The sequence below is a fragment of the Ambystoma mexicanum genome, chromosome 4p (assembly GCF_040938575.1).
Source record: "Ambystoma mexicanum isolate Mex_15411 chromosome 4p, UKY_AmexF1_1, whole genome shotgun sequence".
NCBI lineage: Eukaryota > Metazoa > Chordata > Amphibia > Caudata > Ambystomatidae > Ambystoma > Ambystoma mexicanum.
The window spans coordinates 184,454,634-184,477,212 of NC_090927.1; the positions used below are offsets into that span (position 1 = coordinate 184,454,634).

Below are 22,579 nucleotides of genomic sequence, written 5' to 3' on the forward strand. Positions count from 1 at the left end.
TAACCACTTGTTGTCATGATGCCGACCCCCGGAGCACCAGGCCAGGCCCAGCACCCCCGGAAGCAGGCATCATGTCCTCGGGTAAAAGCCCAGCGGCCCCTTAGAGGGGCTCTTTGGACTCAGTCCTGGCGCCTTTGGCGCCAGGCTCATGTTGGACATCAGTCCTGGCGCCATAGGCGCCAGGCTCATAAAGGGAGGTGTTTTGTGCACTTACCTGATGCAGACCATGCTGCACGCTTCAGGCCTCCCTGAGACCTGAAAGGGACTATTTTTTCATAGGGACTATTTTTTCACTCAGACGTGGCCAGGGAAGGATACATACCTAGTTGGGGAAGGATACATACCTGGGACTTCTTTGGAGGCTATTTAAGCCACGCCCAGACAGCGCTCGTGCTTCGCGTTGTTCTGCTTCCTGCAGCTTAACGCTCACCGTGTCTGCTCCTGCTTCTGGACTCCAGCCACACCCACCTCGAATCTGGAAGACCTGCAAGGAAGGAAGAGAAGAGAAAGGTGAAAACCAAGGACTATTTTAAACTTCTTACCTGCATACGGAATCTTCTCGCCAGCATCCATGAAGAAAGACTTCCATTTAAAAGCATTGCGTTGCTCGCTGCAGCGCCACGCTTCACTCACCTGTCCTCGAGACATCTCCCGGCTCCATCGCGGCTGTCAGCATCAGACGCCACATCTCTGCACCTAGGGGAGAGAGGAAGAAACAAAAGGTGAGTAGAAGGAACACAGAAGGAAAGCCTGATTAACAGCCATAATACTTACCGGCTTTTCTTCTACACATTTCGGGTCTGCGTCGCCCCGTTGGCAGGTACCATACCCCGGCCCCTATGGGGAAAGGACAAGAGACATTTCTGGGTAATGATAAGGACATTTAGAGGGATCGCCCTCATCACTACTCACCTCGGCAGTTTAACCCCTCGACGCATCGCCTTCATTCTGCACCTGAAATAAAGGACAGATCACAGGTTAGAAAGACAACACAAAGGGGGCCTCACTTGAACTTTGAACTTTCATACTTACGGCGCATCGCTCAGGAAAGTCAAGTGGATTTTGCCAGAGCCATTCTGAAAACCAATAAAGTAACTGGACGAACACGCGCCCCTGCACCAGAAGCAGGATGGAGAGTTCATCCTTCCAAACCATAAGGTGAGCTTAAACCGGGGTTTGGAGGAAGTTAGAGAGGAACGAAGGGGGAAGGGGGAAAGAGGGGAGTTAGCACACTATTCTGCAGACTGTTAATCCCCTTTCTCATCTGCAGAAGGATATTCCTACGGGCCAGGCAAGCACGATTTGGAGGTCCTGTCCAATCGGTGTTCCGGGTCCTGCGCATCACGCTAGAAGAGGCCACAGCAATCCAGACTAGACCAGCGCCCCCGTGGGAACCAGGTGAGCGTTACACTTGTACGGTACCAACTGCAGAGAATCAATGGGGTGGGGTGTGGACTAGGGAGGTTGGTACATCTGCTAATTAACAGCTCACAACCTCTCAATTCCTGTAGCACAAAGAGATTATGGAACCATAGACATCATGGGAGAACCATTAAGCACAAACTGTCAGATTGGGAGGCGAGTTTCGGAGAAAAAAGGCGAGTTTCAGAGAAAAAGGCAATACATATAAAAATCTGTCATGAAGCAAGGATTCAAGGAGCACTGGGTTCTCGTAACCCAAGCGGCTGCAGTGCAGCACATTTCAGTGCTTTACCTGGCAAACAAAGCCACCTTTGCTTGTATGGGGTGAGAATGGAGGCCTTCTGAAGGGCAGCCACATGGATGGAGATTCTTTTAAAAATGATGAGGAGCACCCAGTGATGGAACAATGCCTTTAAAGGGGCGAGTGCAGCATTTTCTTAGTAACATGGAGTACGGGTGAAGAAAGGTGAACGAGTTAAATAACTAGTATTTCCTGAGGAGACAGGGAGACCGAAGGGGCTACCAAAAGGCTAGGAGTGGCTCTAGATCAGGGGTCCGCAACCTTTGGCTCAACAGCTGTTTTGTACTACAACTCCCATGATCTCGCTCCTTTAAAAATGATGGATAGGGCTGGTGGTAGTTGTATTCCAAAATATCTGCAGAGTCATCCACTGAAGCCTTCACGATTGATATACTGTCCTAAACCCAGTGAGAACTCTTTTATATTGCTCCTTTGTGGAATCTTTTCTAACCGTGGTCATGTTCTTGATGTTCTCGCCTGAAATATGTAAGTGTGGAAAGGTGAACTTTAGAGCAACCAGGCTTTCAGGTTCAGTTATGGGTTGGATGGGTGAGGAATTGGGTCTTCCTTCTGGAATAGCAGATCTACAGACTGAGGTAGATCCGCTGGACCCTGGGCTCTCATGGTCTGTATGTCAAAGAATTAAATGACACAGTCAGAAAGAGGCGACCAGGATCATTGTTGAATCGCTGCAGCTCCTGAACTTCAGAAGAACCCTATGAATAAACAGAAGGTGCGGAAAAGCATAAACTTATTTTGGAAGCAGTCATGGAAAAGAGCAAACTCTAGAGAGGTCTCCCTAATTCCTATTATGGATGCGCACAGAGCACGAAGAGCATTCCACTACCTAGCAGTATTATTAGTATTATATTATTATTATTATTCTACAAGGAAGATCTTCCTTGTAACCGACTGATTCAACTCCCACTCTTGAGGAACACAAAAAAGCCTGCTCAGCTAGTCTGCAATCACATTTTTCTTCATTTCCAAGTGGGACGCGATCAGGAAAAGATGTTGGCGGGCCCAATGCCAGATCTGTTCTGCTAGAAGACAGAGGGCGAGATCGAGCTCCTCCCTGCTTGCTATGAAAAACACTGGAGTGGTGATGTCCATAAAATTTTGCATTACTCTTCCCTGAATGGAAGAAAGGATTTGAGAGCCAAGGACATAATTTGGAGTTCAAGGACATTGATCTGGTCCATTTTGCTGAGACTGCTCCATAGTCTGTGAGTTTGTACCTGGAGGCAACGAGCCCACCACTATATTCCCATGAGTCATTGACAGCTGAGGAAGAGGAGGGGAAAAGGGAAGACCTTGCAAGAGGTTGTCCTGATACGCCCACAAATGCAGACATTCTCGAACATGAGTTGGAACAGAGAATTACTTCTGAAAGCCGATTCCAGTTCCAAAAGAGATGTCATTGCAGGTCTCTCATAGCTTTAGAAATGGAACATGATAAATGCAAGAGGCCATGAGGTCTAGCAATCCTCGGAACCACCAGATTAAGATCTCCTCCCTCATTTGAAAATAAAGGATAGTCTTCTGCAAAGCTTGCAGTCTATCTTTTGGAGGAAAAGCTTTGCTTCAGGTTGTGTCAAGAATAGCGCCAATTTATTCAATGCACGAAATGTAACTAGGAATGATTTCAGAATATTTATGGAAAACCCCAAGCCGTGACGAGTGTTGCAAGTTTTTCACACACTCTGGCAAATCTGCAACCGGGATCGAAACCCTGATGAGCCAAGTTTCCAGGCAACCACTGACAGGAGTTTTGCAAGTAATATTGGGCCTACATTCAGACTGAAAGGAGGACTCATGTATTGGTAATGAACGCCTCCCACTGTGAACCTCAGGAACTGGCAATGTTATTTCCGAATAGGAATATGGAAGTAAGCCTCCTTTGCACTTTATTGACGCAAGATTCTCCCTTTTGTTTCCACTCTTCCTTTTGCAGATTTGTAGATGCTATCTAATGTCCTGCCTGATGAAGAGTTAGCATGTGGAAAGTCTCCACCAGAAGAAATTGGCTTAGGTCGTACATTTCAAAAATCATCCTTAAACCTCCAGAATTTTGGGGAATCATAAATTATGAGGAAATCCCTTGCTCCCGCCCTTCCTCTGGTATAAAAAGTATTGTTCCCATTGAGAGGAGAAAAGAGACTTCTAAAAGCAGCTCCTGTACTTCTTTTTTCTGATCTTGGTGGTGAGGTAGGATGGGTAGAGAGACGTGCCAATGTAAAGCCTTTTTTGATAATGTCTACACTCCACTGACCTTACTCCCACTGGGAGAGACAATGCAAACGTTTTTCTGATAACAGAAACAGATGGAACATGCATCCCGTGCAAAAGGTCAAATAGAATTCTTCGTTTCTTGTGTAGAAGGAGGAACTGAAGGAGTCAAATAATCCAATTTGGGTCTATATCTGCATTTTTATTAGCTGTATAAAACTGTTTATAAGCAGGACAAGTACTACCATTGTTTGAAAGATGTGCAAGGATAATATGCTGATTAGAATTGCAACAAAGTGGAAGCTAACTTCGCTTTAGTAACACTTGTGACAAAGTCAGTCTTTTGACCCGGGAAAGAGGGTATGGGAATCCTTCTCAGTCTGGGTCGGAGGCATACCAGGGAGGAATTCAGAACCAGTCCTACCCCAGTGGGGGATGGTGACAATTGAGGGGGCCCCAATTGCTATGCCCTCCACATGTGCCACTTAGGTACGTGCAGTAATAATTTACATCACTCTATACCTTTGAATCCAGGTGCTGCCCAAATGTTACCTTTCTTTTCTAGAGAAACACCGGACATGGGAGAAGGCCAGCCACAAGACAGAATCATCACTGCCCCACTCTCCGACAGAGAGAAAGAACTAATGGGAAGAGAGCCAGGGCTCTTGCTCACTATCAGAAGTGTTATACGAGCCATATACAGACAGCGCCAGAGGGGAATCACCAGACAGAAGAACATGTGCTCCTAAACAGCTGTTTCCAACACTGAGCAACTCATTCCAGCCTCAGCCCTTCCGGGTGTGACACAGTGCAGGCCCACTACACCACCAGGGACATCAAAGAGAACCCAACAAGTAGGATTAGACTTGCCTTGGGAATGACCAGACTCGACCCCCGTAACACGAACTGGGACAATCACAAAACAAACTGCCATTGTTGTACGTGGCGCAACCGCACAGAGAAACAGGGCAGAGGTTAGGCACTTGTGATGAATCAAGGTATGCCGTCCCTTCTCCGCAAGGGGGAGCCCCACTCCCCGTGAGACTAGGGAGGGGAGCCCACTCACTAATACCCTCCCTAGGGGTAGAGGCAAGCAGAACCTCACTGGTAGAGACTTCTCCTGTGGGGTCAAGAACTCCTGTTCCTCTGAGGAACTCCCGAAAGAATATGCTGAAATGGCCTATTTGGAAATATCAGACAACTTAAAGGACATCCAATATAGAGACTTGGATGAAGAAAAAACTGCCCATCTATTATTTTCATAAGGTATTACAAGGATGTGTCTAAGGTTGAGGAAAAATAAACACACTACTTCAAGTCAACAAACTTAGAATTGTATCCAACAATTGGTAAAGAAATGTACCAAACCCAAATTTCATACATGTGTGAATGATAACTTTATACATAAAGATAAAGGATTACAAAAAGTGCATACATAAATTACAAAAGCAAGAAGCTGACCTTATCTGATTAGAAAGGTTGCAAAGTAAAACACATAAACATGTAGCATACGAACAATTGAATCATAAAAATATATAATCAAGAATGTGTGGTAGGAACTCAAACAACTCAGGTTAGTTGTAAGGTTAAGATTCCATACCATAGATTCAACAGTAAGTTTAACTATCAAACCATCAGTATAGTAGCAACTCTTGTGGGGTCCTTTATAAAATCAACCCTACTGGTGGAAAGCGCCTGCAATGTAAAACAGGGAGAATCTCCTATTTAGAGAGGTCCAAACTGCTCATGACCGCGCATCACGTTGTCCTCAAATGAAAGAAGATGCTTCTACCTAAAGGCACGATATTCACAGAACAGCCTTGAAATAGTGAGCCGGCAGACACTGAATAAGAAAATGATTCCCAGGAAAACAAGAATACTTAGGATTCAGTCCTGATGAAAACCAGCCCGATGAAAGGGATATGGTTGAAACTAGAGTAGTGTTGATTTATAAAGGACCCCACTAGAGCTTGTTACAGAAGACAAACATTAACACATTGTCTCTTCTAGTAGACTGATGGTTTGACTGTTAAACCTACGGTTGAATCTATGATATGGAATCACAAACTTAAAACGATTTGAATTGCCGGAGATCCCACCACAAATTCCTGATTATATATGTTTAGGATTCAATTGTTTGTATGCTACATGTTTATGTGTTTTATTTTGAAACCTTTCTAATCAAATAAGGTCAGCTTCTTGCTTTTGTAATTTATTTATGCACTTTTTTCTTTTTTTGTAATATTTTATCTTTATGTATTAAGTGATCATTCACACATGTATGATATTTGCTTTGGGGATGTTCTTTACCAATTGTTGGATGAAATGCTAGGTTTCTTGTATGATTATTAACCCCAGTGTCTAAGGTTGTCATTGGGGCACACCTATCTTTGGGTTTTACATCAATTACTTTCAACCAGAAAATGAATGTGTCTTACTGGGCCAAGAAGCTGAAGTGGAGAGAGACGCCGCAGCAAGCAGAGGCACAGAGGGTCCTACATTGGGCAGGGAACCCCCGACCCCAGTGATGCAACACCTTAGAGGGGAGGGGACTCCATACACGGGGAAAAGCACAAGTTTGAACATTGCTGGGAAGCCGACAGCAGAGCAAGGGACGCAGAGAGTCCTTCCAGAACGAGAGAAAAGAGACTTTTCAAATTCCCTTTCAAATCACACTTTTGCTTCTGAATTCTTTATATTCCTACTTTCTTTTCAGTTGGGTATATATCTAAATCAAATACCCAAAAAATAGAAGATATAAACCCAAATGAAAATGAAAGCAACAGGAGCAGGCAAATCGCCCCAGGTGTTGGTTTTTTTTAGGTCAAAGAATAGGAGAAAAACGACCCAGAGGGGAAAGAGGAAGCCCAAGGGAGGAGGGGCGAGTGACCAGGCAAAAAAATAAAACGTAGTAATTAATCTCTCACAGAGAGAGTTGAGCCCAGCAGAAACACATTTATTACAGAAAGGTTTGAACTTTGTGCCTACTTTTAGTACAACCCTTTTTCGAAACCAAGGTCGAATTTTTTAAGTTTGTTAGGGAGTTCAGACTGAAAGTATTCTTTAACGAATTAGAGACCATAGAAACAGCTAACATGACAGAAAGAAAGGGGAATATAAAGAATTCTGAAGCAAAGGTGCATTTGTTCCACCAATCAATATCCACTCAATCAAAATATTCCATAAACAAACCTTAAGGGATCCGAAACAAATGTGCTACAAACATCCTAAATTTAGTAACCTAAAAACATAGGAACTGGCACATTCAAGAACCATTATGGCGACAAAAACATTGTGATCCGCGCAACTGATAAAGGGGGAGCCTTGGTAATATTGGACGCCAAAGATGCGCCACAAAGCTAAATGACACTACAGTGTTTGCCAAAATCAACTCAGACCCTACCGTGGAAATTACACCCAAACTCGCAGAATTACTTGATATGCAGAAGGATATGAATGAATCAATCACCACACTAAAAATTTCCTGTTGATGAAATATCCTCGAATACCCAATTTTTACATATTGCCTAAGACCCACAAACATCCAAATAAACCTCCCGGGAGACCAATCGAAACTGGCATGGAAAGCATATTACAAACATTAGGAATCTACATTGACTGTTTTCTTCAGTCATTGGTACAAAAACTAGAACCTACATCAAGGACACCACATATTTTCTCCCAACTACTGGAAAATGTAAAATACATGGATAATTTCATTATGTTCATCATCGATTTAAAAAGTTTGTACACATCAATCCCCCACAACATGGGCATGGAAGCAATTGAATGGATGTTATTGAAAGAAAAAGAGATCCAAGCATCAAAGGACTTTATCCTCATATTACTCCAGTTCATTTTAGAGAACTCATATTTTCAACACAATAGAGATTTCTATCTTCAAGCTTCCGCAACATTGATGGGAGCATCAATGGCACCAACATATGTCAACTGCATCATGCATACATTTGAAATGGACTACATTTTAGAACATGAGGTGTGGAGGAATCACATTGCACTTTGGGTCCACTACATATATGCCATTTTCACCATATAGAAAGGAACAGAGGAGCAGTTGAAAGGTCTTCTAATATACATCAACACTATTGGCCCCAGAATTCAGTTCACGTTAGAATTTTCCAAAGAAATATTCACTTCTGGATGTTGCCATGGAGATGTCTGAAGCTAAATTCAAGACAAACATATTCTGCAAAGATACCGACCGTAACAACCTACTCCACAGATTGAGTTTCCACCAACCAAGCTTGATGAAATATTTACCCTACAGTCAGATGCTACGTGTGAAGAGAATAGTCTGTGACCGTGTGGATAGAGAGAACGAAATCAGGAATATGGGAGAGAGATTTTTGGCACGGGGCTAAAACGTGAAGAGATTGAAGCAGCAAGCAGCAAGCACACATCTTGCTAATATACCACCCAAGACAACAACTCATGATCATAATAAAAAAGAGAAAACCAATCCTCAATTGGTATTCGTTTCACAATACTCCTTGCAGAGCCAGAGAATCAAAACCATCATCATGAGAAATTGGAGAACCCTGAACATGTATACAAGGGTTGAACATCTTTTTGCGAATCCTCCAATTTTTGCATACCAACGTAGCAGAAACCTGAAAGACTAACTAGTAAAAATGAGTTGCAGTAATTTTGGATTTGTGACCAAAGGGAATACAATGAATCATCCGAGAACAGACAAAAAGATCAAGGTTCGCGAATTTGCCACGTGTGACACATCCAATATCATACACACAATCAAATGCCCATGTGGCATTTACTACGTGGGACAATCTAAACGACAAGCGAAAATGCCTTGGAATGAACATAGGTTGTGCATAAGAAATAGGAACATGAACTTTGCAGTTGGCAGACACTGGATTGACAAATCCCACAACATTAGCCAAATAAGATTTCAATTGTTGAGACTAACATTAAACATAATGTGCATGAAAACTTGAGTATCAAATTACATCAGCGAGAAACGTATTGGATTGACCGCCTTGATGCAATGACACCAGGAGGAATTCATGGAGAGATCAACTTCACATGCTACATTTGATAGGATAAGACTTAACTCAGACTATTCACAAAAATTATCCTCCACTAGTTATGCACATCAAAATGGACTCCTACATGGGGCTTGGAGCCACAAAATGTCTTGCAATCCTATATAATCAAATGTGACTGGTGGGGTTCACTCCTGCAATTGTGTGTAACCTCACTTCTTGTAACAAGTTGCCACACATTCCAGACAACCAAACTGTGCACTTGCAGCCACAGTATTCCATGTAAACATTTGTGTGTTGTGAGGTACACCACTGCTTTTACATTGAATCTTATCCACAGCACCTTGGTGCCACGTTTGGATATAAAAACATAATCCTATGCACTGATTCTGGAATTATATGGAATCCCTCATTCCACATCGACTTATGTTTTATTTAGAAATCAGTTTATTAGGATACCAAGAGACACACCTTTGAATCTGCGCCAACCAATTATAACGGGTCGGGTACAATAACATGCATGCATGTCATCTCTAGCGACCAAATCTGGAACATTCACAAAGTTGCCAATATGGCCAGGTCTACTCTATCCTCTCCATGTGGTGTCCAACCACAAGATGGCCGACATCCCGTGCTTCTGTTTCCATGGAAGCACGTGACGCGAGGCAGTGCCACTGGGCGATGCACAACGCGCTCTGAGGTGTCGCCTAGCAACGCCGACAAACAATTCCATTTACACCCCCAAGGAAATGGATCCGCGAGACCCGCAGTATCCTGCACACCACGCCGACACTGGAGCCCAGACGACAGGTAAGAGAAACCTAGGAGCTCTGTTCCCACATAGATTACTGCATACTTTCCATACACGACCTGATAAATGTATCCTTTACCTTGAAGGAAGGATACAGTTTCCAGATGGCGCACTCAAGGCCATAAAGTTTCAGGTACTTTCACCTTTTCTAAACCAACACCATGATTAATATTGATCCTAATATGCATTGTACTTTGGTTGGATTCCCCTGACACAGCCACATTAAAATTGTGTTTACAGTGTTCCAGACACAGATTCCGAGCGGCTACCTGGTAAAATATAATTGCCACATGTTTTTATTTTGTGTAATATCTACAAATTGAACATTTCCTCACACATTGGGGACATTCCTTGATTATGCTTACTGTTTCTTTGTGTTTTTGTGTCTTGTTGGATACCTCCATTTCCAGTTCGGCGTTCGGACTTAAAACTACATGATTGGTATGTACTTTCTAATCTGGATATTAATGCGCGTCCATTGGATATTGTGGAAATCATCTGTAGTTCAATCATGTGTGTATTTTGCTTGGCTGTGAATGATACTTCTATCTAATTAAAGATCTGTGGCGTTTAAGCCCTGGTGACGGAATTATTTTCCAAAATGCATTGGCTCCCAATGTCACAATAACGATCTGGAAACGCATACTGCTTTGTTAGAGGAATAGAAGATTTGGAACGGTTTTACACGATATTGACTTAAAGCGATTTTGTTAACTCTTTGATAAGGGAAAAGGACTAGTGAAAAGAAGGATTTCAGGTAGCTCTACACGAGCACACTGCGAGCAAACCATGAACTAGAAAGCCTTCCTAGTGGATTTCTTTGGATATTGTCATGCCTAGACAACTGTGACATGCTCCAATATAACATTGTGAAATTCAGGAATAATAGTACTCTATGATCGGATAGAACAAAGTGATGCCCACCCACATCTTTTAAAATGTCCATCTTTTCAAATGTGTTCCCAAACGACCTCAAACAAGTACTAAAATGGAATAATCTATACACAGAACCACTGTCTCCATAGTCTGTTCCCCACTATAGAGAAAGTAGATAACAGAGTATTTAGGAACAATAATGTTAATCATCTTCAATGGGGTAGAACACATAAGCCAGAGCAAAGTGAAGGCTCATCTTGTTTCGAAAAGACACCCTCCTTTCCATTTCAGTACACCTGAGAATCTTCCCGACCTATACTTAAGGCAATACATGTTGCAAGGAATGCAAAGTTAAATTATTGAAGGTTCCACAAAAAGTCTGCACTTAATGTAAAGCTAAATTATGCAGAGGTTCCAGGAACAGTGCCATGTGCAATAAAAACTCTTAGATAAATCTATATTATATGTAAATAATTACACATTTCAAAAATACAAATAACTATGAGGGCATTACAGTGATAGTAACCACTGTATGCAGATGTCTACATTAAAATGAATACAAATCCATCCCTCTAAATATTTCAGCAACAATACATTTCAGAGAAATGTCCCCAACACCAGGTCATGATAAAAAAATGCAAGTGTTCTAAAAATCCGACATACTTAAATATTTTTTGGACCATTCTATGACATCAAATATTGCATTGCAGCATCCCTCGATTTTACTCATGTGGTAATAATGATAATAATAATAATAATAATTTAGCATTTATATAGCGCTACGAACCCTCAGGTACCTGAGCGCTGCTTATTACCCACGGTGTGTGGTGCTCATTTATCGACCTCAGAGGGATGAAAGGCTGAGTTTGGCCCTGCCGGGATTCAAACCTGTGTCAGCAGGCTCTGAACAGATGTCAAAGCAAGCGCTCTACTCGCTGTGCTATCGGATTGGCTGAAGTGGTTCAAAAATGTGTTTTCTTTTAGTCCATATTCTGGCCTGATCAGCATCTCATGTGACATTTGAGTCACAGAGGTATCTTCAAGTAAGCAAAAGCAAACCAAAATACTGCTCATGCCAACTCTTTGGCCTCCGCCTCTACTTTTCCTCCCTCTAAACAAAATCCTCTGCTTCGCTACCTGTACTCTCTACAACCTACCCCACTTCTTCCAACGGACACCATGCTGTTTGGCACTCCATGCACAAATGCTCTGAGAAACCAGACAGTATTCTCCTACCTACTCCCCCGGGATCTTCCATTCAGGTGGCCAGGGAAGGGCCATCGCTTTCGGATCCTGACCCTAGTGGTGGACAAGCAACAGAGTATCACCTGAGTGGAGGTTTAAGTGGGACTCGGAGGAGAATATCCAAGGGTGAGACATGGTATTCCCCCTTTCCCAATTAACACCAACCCGCTATGCCTCAGTCTTAATGGGGTATTTCCAATCACACTGCATCCTCCCCATTTCCATTAAGTACTGGAACGAAGAAGAGGCGATCGGGAGCAATGAGGATTACCTATAGAAACAACATAGGAATACGAAATGAAGCCTACCCCATAACACCTTTGAATTGTCCCACTAATAGTGTCAGGCAACTTCAAGCACTTTATTCCAACTGTGCGCACCGGACTCCAATTGACTCACCTGCATAATAAAAAGGGTGGTATTGCCAGAAGCATTGAGCAAGCTGGGGGTGCTGACTGGACCAGAGAAGCCAAGGAGCACGTAGCTACAGGAAGAAAAGCCTGGAGGATCCCGAGGAGGATGGCGTGCCAAGATTCTGGCCAGTGTTTGTGAGGGGCTGCAGCATGGCTAGGGAGCTGTGTCTCCAGAGAGCCGGAGCGAGGCAGCCTGTATCTTGCCAGCGGTGTTCAGGGAAATGCTTGTTCCCTTGGGACGTGTGCTGGTCCCAAGGTGGCCAGACTCTGACCTCGACCCACACCTATTTGTACCTGCTCGTCCGCACCGCGCTACAGTTGGTGAGTTTCATGAGAGCGAGAAACTAAGTGACAAGCGGGTGACTGCAGCGGGAGAGGAGCATTGTTGAAAGAAGAGTCCGGTGAGAGAAAGAGGGATGAAAGCAAGCGAAAACCAGAAAGCAGTGAAAGAAAGCAAAGCAGAATGACAGACAAGGTGCGCTAGAGGCACAGAAGTAATGAAAGACAGCAAAGTGCGTTGATGGTGCAGAAACAGCCAAGAGGGGGTGCGAGAGAGACCAGAAAGTAAGGAGAGGGGTGCAAGCAACCCGAAACCGAGAGAGATAGCAAAGAGACAGTGAGAAGGAAAACAGACAGTCAAGAGAGGGTGCAAGCAACCTGAAAGAAATACAGAGAGTGCAAGAGGCACGTTAAAGGGCAAATGAAGGTGCAAGAGAGCGCGGTGAGAACTGAAGGTGCAAGAGGGCACAGTGAAAAGTAAGGAGAAGTGTGCAAGAGGCACAGAAAGGTGCAAGTTTGTACGACAGAAAAAGAAGCTGTACAGGAAGCACAATAACGTGGAAAAGGACCAAGTTAAAGAGGCACAGAAGAGGAAAAGGTGCCAGAGAATAAGGGTAGGGGTTAGAGATCAGAGTGGTCATGCCTTGGAGGAGCAAAGAACCCAGCGTTCTCGAAAGTCTCTGATACTACCCACATGAAAGAACTGTACAGTGAAAGGTACATCCTGTCAAGAGGAACATTTTGCTTGTTTTGAGACCAGAGGGGCCTAGGCTTGGGGCAGAGAACCCTAAGAGACCCACAAGAGACATTGTTTAACTTCGTGAAGAGAGGCCTAGACTTGGGGAAGGGAACCTAGAGAGGCCTCACAGGGACAGTGTTTTTTTTATTTGGAACTGGAAAGACCGAAGCTTGGGGAAGGGAACCCCAAGAAAGCCAGAGACATTGTGAACTCGATTGACTTGCTGCAATAGCCCTACATGGAAGGTTCCAAGGGCAACCCTTTTAAGATTAAATATTTTAAACTGGCATAACTTCACCTATTGGTAAGACTACCTGAAACCAGCTGTGGTTTACATTTCCTTTTGAATCACCATTTTTCCTTTAAGAAGACCCCCTACCACATTTGGTTTAAGAGTGCGGGCAAGCATAGGTTTGGACCCAGACACACTTTGGTTTTGGATTTACGGACATCGACAGCCCTTAGAAACATCAGTTGAAGGAACAACCCACTTAGAGTTAGGACCAGATAGGCATTACACCAACCCCACAAAGTGTGATAAATGTTTTCAAACAGTTACTTTTGAATCAGTGTTTCTCTTGATACCATGCCTGCCTCACACTGCTCTCCGTAACCCGTTCCTTGTAGTCTAGAAAGTAGCGAGTCTTGCTCCACAGAACCTGTCTGACCATCTCTGTCTGCTCACCATCTCCTTCCTACTGCTTCTCCTCTGCACTCAACCACGCTGTGCCAGACCCTCCTGTGCCTTTTCTTGCTTCCACCCCTTCTCCTCTCTTTACTCACTCCAATGTATTGGAACCCACCGCACAAATAAAATACACATAAATAAAGGCTTCTGTTCCCAGATGTGTTTCGTGAAATCCTAAGAAGGCAAAGAGAGCTACAGGAAGTTGGGCCAAAGTTGAGGGATATGAAGAGTCACGCCAGTGTTACTGTAAAATTATTTCGGTGCTAATCAAGGCGAAAATCAAGACCCCTACACAGCCATAGGCACTTCAAAAGATGCAGATTCCTTGTCGGTGAGCTGACAATTCAATATTTATAAAAGCAGACTTTAATGTTTACAAGCTAAGAATATAATTCTCTTTTTGCATCATGTATAGTCAGAATAAATGTTTTTATAAGAAATGATATAACACCGAAGGGACCTGTGTAGAATACACTGTACAAGAATTGAATCATTAATTAATGAAGTCCTGAGGAAGCACCTAAAGGTGTGAAACATGTTGACTCCTGTGTTTTGCTCATCGGACTGAGAGAATAAATACTCTTGTACTACCTGATATTTTGAAGACTTTGCAATTCATTTAGTAGCAGATTCCATGTAGATAGTATCTCTTTCATGAGGTTGGTGTACATTTGACAATGGCGCTATTCACAGGAGATGCGGGTAGCCGAAGGCGGTTTCTATGCCATCTGATGGCCCTGCGTTGTTGTAAGGGACATCACCATGGTATGCTCTCCTTTTTACCACCCTGATCCTTTTCTACGCCTACTGCTTTCGGTGGAGCAGTGGAGAGGGTAGAATTTGAGTCTTGCTTCATGGAGGGTCCCACTAGTGGTCCAAACAAATACAGCATTTGAAAGTGGGGCTGTAGGAGGGTGAGGTGGAGGTTTGGGTTGCATCTCTTGATTGTGCTTTATTGCCTCTGTATATATTTGGCATGCCCTCCTGTTTTTGCCATCAGTTTACTTTCTTTGCTTCTTTCTTGTTTACTATTAAACAGATTTGAAAAAAGGGGCAATTTTAGACCTTGATAGCAGAAAGAGCTTCAAGGGTATCTAATGATTCTTTGCCACAAGACAATCGCCATTTGGGACCGGGACAATGGTTTTGGTCCAGTATATGGAGAAGCACCGTTTCATGGCATTTTAAACACACGTGTGCACTACTGTCAATGAGCATGTACAATTGCAGCGAGGATGCTCGACTCATGAAGAATCGCACCACTTGGCCTCGCCCAGATATCTGTGTGGTCCCCAGCACCACACAAGCATTTGAAACCTGCCCTCTACAAAAATCAGAAAGATCCTTTTATTTCGATCAACATCACATGCATTAGGGCAGCTGTCGTGCACCCTCATCAGAGAATAAAACAGAGGGTAACATGAGCCAGAGACATATGGTGTGCAAACCCAACACTGAGTAAGAGGGCAGGCACTGCCTCACACGGTTAAGTATATTGTTGAGCTCACTTGTTTCGGACGTCCAACTCGTCATCGTTGTTGTGGCACATCTCACTGAACCGGGACACAAAGAAATCATAGCTTCTGTGGTAGGATGGGGTGTCCTCTTCAATGTTGGCAAACTTCACAAACTGCATAAAGCAAAGAAAAACAAGTGTTGGCCAATGCACACACAGCTGGATTATTCACCTATAAAATGTATCCTGACCTGGAAATACCCGAGCACTGTGCAATACAATTATCAATGCAAAATGTGGGTGCTTTGAAACACAATTTCTTGATGTATAGGCACCTTACAAATGGCCGATAAAACTAAACAAAAAATGGACATAGGAACAGCTTTCAGTGAAAACACCTAACACATTGATAACATTGGTAATTAGCAAAGAAAACAAAACCAGCACAGAAGCAGAAATACAGAATCATATCTACAAATCAGGGACTTTAGAGATAAACAAGGGACTAAAGAAGAGGTTCAAGGGCTTTTAGGAAATGCCAGTAAGGTGGGGAGCAAAGGGACGGAGGGTGATAGGACATTCCAGACTCAAGGCGCAGCAATGAATAATGCATAAGCAGAATAATGGACATGGTTATGTAGGGAATGGTTAGTCTTAAAATGTCCAAGTTATGAGTGGGCCTCCACTCGGTTATATGGAATTTAGTAACCAGAAAACCAGACTGACCCATTGCCACTCTCTGGCAGGTGATGCAGCAGTTCTTGAAAAATGCTCGTTACAGGTGTTTGGTCAAACTCAGTGTGAAGGATGGAAAGAGACATGAAACAGGTGTGTTCGCAATCGAAGACAAACATGTTTGAACGGACTTGCAACATGTCCTATTTGGCTGCTTGGGAGGCAAGCCTATGCCATTATATTTCATGGTTTCCTTTACAAAGGATTTGTTTTCTAAACAATCGTATTCCTAGGTTTTTAGTCTTAACAACGTAATCGGACCTATTTACTCTTTGTTCAGGAAGAACATCAATACTCTCATTATTAATAATTACCTTTATAGTAGGATTTCTATTTTTTAAATTCTTTATCCATTGAAGGTTAAGAAAAAAACATTTAAGACACAACAAACACAAACATGTGTCAGATGCATAGGAGGCTGCACATTGAAGTAAGTAGCGTGTCACACCGGGCAATCCGACGGCAAGAACTACGCGGATTAAGAAATGGAACGCAATCCTGGAGGGGAAAGTTTGTTAGTTCATCATACTTCTGGGGAGCCATCCTTAAGTTTGAACTGCGGCTAGTCTTGTCTTTGGGAATAGCAGCAGAGTCCTTCTGACCCATGTATCTAGAAGTGTTACCTGGGTTACACCTGGCACACCATTTGGTCCTCCATCCCCAGCAAGGATTCACAGGTTCTTCTTTTCAGGTCTTGGTTTTCATCTGCCGTCAAGGTCTTTATCATCCTTTTCTGTGTTTGGCTGCCTCTTGATCGTTGTCTTCATCCTCAAGTGTATTTATATTGTTGACATATCCACATCTTCCACAGTGGTGTCCATATGTGCTAAATGACTATGACTAAATTTGGTTTTCTATCTGATGCTGTGCTACAATCTCCTCGAAACCTTTGGAAGCCAGTTCTAGCTCAATCTATGGATCTGATTTCCTGCGATACCACATCAAGTCAAATCATGTGTTCCTTTAATGTTTCTCCACATACTCGTCAATAGCTGCTTCTATAGCCACATTTATGTCTTTCCCTTTAATCTTCAAATACTACAAAACCAGCATTAACGCTCGGCTATGCAGTATCGCTCCTTCTTTAGACTGGTTCCACCAAAGCAATTCCAAGTTACTGCTTATTGTGAGGAACCCAAGGACGTTCTCACTTCTTTTCCCAATATATCCTCCTCTCGGGTGGCCAGGGAAAGGCTGTCACTTTTTAATTCTGACCTTGGAGGTGGATATGCGAGGGGGGATCACCTAGGTGGAGGAAACTTGGGAGCGGGGAGAGGACGTCGTTAGGTGAGACATGGTATCCCTCATTCCCTTTTCAGAATGAACCCTCAATCCCTCAAGCCTTTGTAGGCTACCCTTTCCCTTCTCTTCACTCAAAAATGTCCAAAAGAAATACCACCTCAACACTTGGACGTGGAAGAGATCAACTAGGAGGACAGGTCCTCATTTGGGTGAGATAATCATATACCTTCCTCACTTTGTTAATGCAGAGACACTTCAGTCGGGTACCAAGATGAGGAGGATACAATACAGAGTTAGACACACTTCCTTTATTAATTCACACAGCCCCAAACATCACTCTGGTACTGAGAGGAAGAAGAGGGCTATGAAGGTTTACCGGTGGAACAGCCAGGCACGTCCTGCTAATGGGTTTCGCCATAGTCAGGCATTTGGACTTAATGAACCACACCTGTGGTCATTTAACAATTCCAATGGATATAAAAATCCTTGATGCACAGCACAAGGATAAACGGGCTGAAAAGAAAGGAGCTGAAGACGCAGGAGCCGGGAGCTGTGTCGAGCAGGAGAGAGGGACACCGAAGCTGTCCGCGAGAGGGTCTGGAAGTCCTACTGCCATCCTTGTCGGGTGCACGCAGTGGGAGCTGTGGGGTGCCGAAGCACTCCAGGCGCCGCAGGACACCAGAAGTGCGAGCAGTGCTCTCTGTGGTTGCTGTGAGGGAAGAGCGGAGCTGGTGGAAGCAGAGAAGGAGTGGAAAGAAACCGAAGGGAGCTGCTGTGTGCAACCCGTGAGTGGAAACAGGGAAACCGTCATAGTGGGGCGCTTTGGAAACTTGAAACCACTACTTTGAAAACGGATCAAACTGAAAGTTGTTATAAGTACTTTCGAATGCCAAAACAAGTACTTTTGAATACCGAACTAACTGAAAGACATTATAAGCGCTTTTGAATGCTGCACAGAGAAAGAACAGGTTTTGAGCACTCGCAAGTTGAGTGAAAGAAAGCTGGTGTATGCAGCAGAAACGACAGATTTAATTGTCTGAGACACAAAGTGTTGGCAAAGCCAAGCGAATACAGAGAAGGGTATGAGTTGAGAAACCAAGTACTGATGAAACTGAAATAGTTCAAGGAACTGCAGATTAAAAGGAAACCTGGATTGGCAAGAGCAAGAAGAATACATAAACGTATAACAAAGTGTATGGTGGCCAACCAACCCACGGTAAAGTGTTAGAAGAGTGCTACACTGATGAAAGAAACAACCTTCACTGTCAAAGGAAAGCAGTGGACAATTGTTGATGGAAAACAGTCAACAACGGGTATCTGTTGCATGACCTATAATGGGTAGACAGTGTGGTCTGACAATTGTGCCCAGAGAGAGTGCCCCTCCTTTATGGAAAAGCCAATGAAAGTATCCATAAAGAAGCTTGTGTTTTGCAACAACCTCTTATGTGATTCTGGAGTCAAGAAACAGACTTATCTTTGTGAACCAGTGAAAAGTACTGATGACAAGTGTTGGAAGTGTCCTAAAGAATTGTGTTGTTTTGAGAAGCTGGAAGATTTGAACTCTTGGGGAAGGGAACCCTGATTCGTTGTGAACTGTTTTGAACTTGGGGAAGGGTAAGCTGATTACAAGGCAAGAGCTGGAAGAAGCTCTGAACTTCATTTTGAACACTATTCATTTTGATGCTGACATCCCTATACATTGTATACAGTTAGTTGTGTGGGCAAGTATAAGTGTTGGACACAGTCAGTTGATTTGGACTTCCTGACACAGACTATCCTTAGTTTTCTTTAGGTGGGGAAAAACCACATTAGCATAGGGCAAGTTAGGCCTTACTCCATCCTGCCTTTTAAGTCAAGAAAACTATTGAGAACCAATCTTGAACCTGTTGTCTGTGTCTACTTCACGATGAATTCACATTATGCAGTGAAGACTCTGTTCATTTCTATTTTCAATGTATTTCGGTTATTCAGTTAATCTCGTCGCTTTGACCGGTTTCTTCCCACCCTGGCATTATTTCCATCTATGAAAAACAAGTATGAAACACAAACTACCCCATCTCCCGTTATTCGGTTCAGTACACACCTACTTTGATTCACATTTTTTGTTGTTTTAGACAGACTATGTACCCAGACATTGCCCAGATTTAGAAAAATAATACATTTGTTTTACACAATTTATTCTATACATATAAAAAGAAGAATACAGAAACACTTTTCTCTCTTTTGTCTTTTTTTCTGTTTTTCTTTGGTTATGTTAGTCCCCGTTCCAAGTCTACTCAAATAAGATACACAACAATACAAGGGTTAGAAGACTTTTCAGTCACTTTATATACCACTCATCACTTGTCCTGAAGAAGGCCTTTATAACAACATCGAAGAACCCACCTCATTCCGTAAAATATAGGTCGAAGCGCGTCGACATAGCATCCTGACAAAACGCCATCAACTTTTTTGAACAATGATCACTTGGTATAAATAAGGGTGTATTATTTTTTGATTTGAAAATGCCATAATGGCATATTAAGAAATCCTTTGTAGACATAACCAAAGAAAAACGGAAAAAAGAAAAAAGAGAGAAAAGTGTTTGTGTATTCTTCTTTTTATATGTATTGAATTGTGTAAAACGAATAAATGTATTATTTTTCTAAATCTGGGCAATGTATGGTTACATAGTTTGTCTAAAACAACAAAAAATGTGAATCAAAGTAGGTTACAGTGTACGAATGTTTACTTCATGTAGGACATGACTTTTGGCTGCCCCATTTCTTCACCTTTGGCAGTTGCCTTGGAAACGTACTGCTGCCACGCTTCGCTCTGAGAACGGTCTTATCATGGCTTCCCCACGTACACTGCATCACGTGATTGGGTCAGCCGCTCGGTGCCTCAGGTTCCGCCCCCTGCATTCATTTAAAAGATTCACAGTCCCGACTATCGCTGCTTCTGATTGCAGCTAACTTACTACTTTTGTGAATCTTCATTTCTGGCAATTCTATACTCCTCCTGACTCTTGTCTGCTCTAACGGACTCCGTTTGCCTCCTGAATTTGTACCTTAATGCTACGTTGTTGCCAAACTTTGCCTGCCTCTTGGACTCCATCTCCCAGCTGATTTTGTACTTTCCTGCTATGCCGTTGTTGAACTGTGCCTGTCTCGCGGATTTCTGCTATGCCGTTGTTGAACTGTGCCTGTCTCCCGGATTCCTTTTGCATTTGCTTTTGGACTATTTTCCTCATCGTTGCTAACTCATGCTGCCTCGCAGGCACTCTCCACATTCTGCTTGGAGTGGTCACTCCAGTGCCAACCAGAACCTGCTGCACAGACTATTACATACAGCTTTGAACATTTGCCATTGCCCGTTCCCAAATCTGACCTTGTTCACGGACTCCTACAGCCCGCGGTTGGCACCTTTCGCCTCCAAGACCTTGTGCACTTACGGGACACCTGGCAGCCATTCTTACATGCACCACCTCAGAACTAGTGTGGCCCTCGTGACGCTCGGACTCAGAACCCAACCAACCTACCTGTTTGTTATTTTCTCCTTTTCGTTTGGTTCTTCATCGGTTCTTTCCCGGATTCAGTCATCTTCCAACAGTCCCTCATTCATCATTATAAACTGGCAAGAATTCATTCATTCTGTCTTCCACGGGCCCTTACAGTATTGTAGTCTCCTTGTGTAGCTAGATGACACATACCTTGTTTATCATTAGGAACATGGGACCCGATACTGTACCTTCCTGCTTTTCTGAATGCACAAGAGAACTGAATCAGATTATTAATTAATACAGCACGTAGTCAGTATTATTCATCATTAGTACCCGGCATGCGCTGTACACCGGGAATACAACATGTGGATTGGCTCTTTTCCGAGCCATACCACATGGTATTCCCATGTACTTTAGTAGATCCCGCGCGTGCTGGGTACTCTGTTCCCAGCGAGGGGCATGGCAGCCCTTAGCCAATGAGGAGGCTCGAAACGGGGCAAACCCCGCTCCGAGCCTCCCTATGGCTGGAGGCTGCCTTCGTCCCCTGCCGGGGACAAAGGTAATTTTTTTTTTTTTCTCCAACCCCACACCCCAGCAAACTATCCCCTCCCTGCCCTCCCAACCCCACTTACCTTCTTTTTTCGTCCTTTTCTTCGGAGCGAACACGCTGGAAACACTCTGTTCCCAACACGTCCGCTCCCGATGGCTGCCATGGAAAGGGAAAACGGAGTACGTTGTCCGTTTCCCGGCGGCCATTTTATCACATTTTCTTTTTTCGGTTTCGAAACGCGGCAGCGTTTCAAAAACAGAAACAAATGCCATTAGTATCCCGGTCTAACGGGCCGGGTACTAATGGCAATAAGACCTGAGGCGGCAGGCCAATACTGCCCACGGTAATGCCCCCAGGGCTTTGTTAAACCATCGTAACTATCGTAACTACGGCCCCTGGGCGGTATTGAGCCGCCGCCTCTGGTCTTATTGCCACAGTAAACACGCCAATAACTACTGTGCTTTTCCTTTGCAGCCTGGTATTGTGGCGGGGTAGGTTCTCCCAGCTCTTTCATTTGATCTCCTCTGCCTGTTTCTGCTTCTACATCAGAGGGGCGTATCAAGAGGAAGTGTTCCCTCAAGTGGAGGAGGCCTGGGTTAAGGAATCAAATTGGGCTAACCAGTAGTCCAGCACTCACCCAGACTCACCATCTGAGATTCCAGTCCGTGAGTAACAGCAGCAAATGGGTGGAATCAAAAACTTTGACTATCACCATGGGGGCTATTAGCTGGATTTTATTATTAAAGTATAACAAGGCAAGATCTCTCCCCCTCATATTGTATGGTGCTGACATTTGGGGAATAAAACATTTAGTTAACGTATGAAGCTGCAGGGGCACTGCCTGAAGAAACTTTACTTTACTTTATATTTATATAGCGCAGCCATGAACCCTTAGGCGTTAGGGTGCAAACATGACAAGACAAAGATCCTTAACTAAGGTAAACACAAGATGGCAATGTTAGATCGGAGGCTAAGTAAATAGCCAAGTTTTCAATTTTTGAGCAGTACTTGTTCCCGCAGAGCTAAGGGAAGAGTGTTCCAGGCCATAGGGGCTGCTATTGAGAAGGCTCCTTTTTCCATCACAAAAG

General features: G+C 43.6%; 1 protein-coding gene across 6 annotated transcripts in view; it reads right to left on the minus strand.

Moving 5' to 3' along the window:
• EFR3B (EFR3 homolog B) overlaps positions 1-22,579 on the minus strand; it is a 1,154,471-nt gene that overhangs the window by 400,223 nt on the left and 731,669 nt on the right. For all 6 annotated transcript variants that reach the window (XM_069605670.1, XM_069605672.1, XM_069605667.1 and 3 more), the window contains one exon: positions 15,536-15,657. In XM_069605670.1, the coding sequence (XP_069461771.1) occupies positions 15,536-15,657 (122 nt within the window). The remainder of the gene's footprint in view (positions 1-15,535; positions 15,658-22,579) is intronic.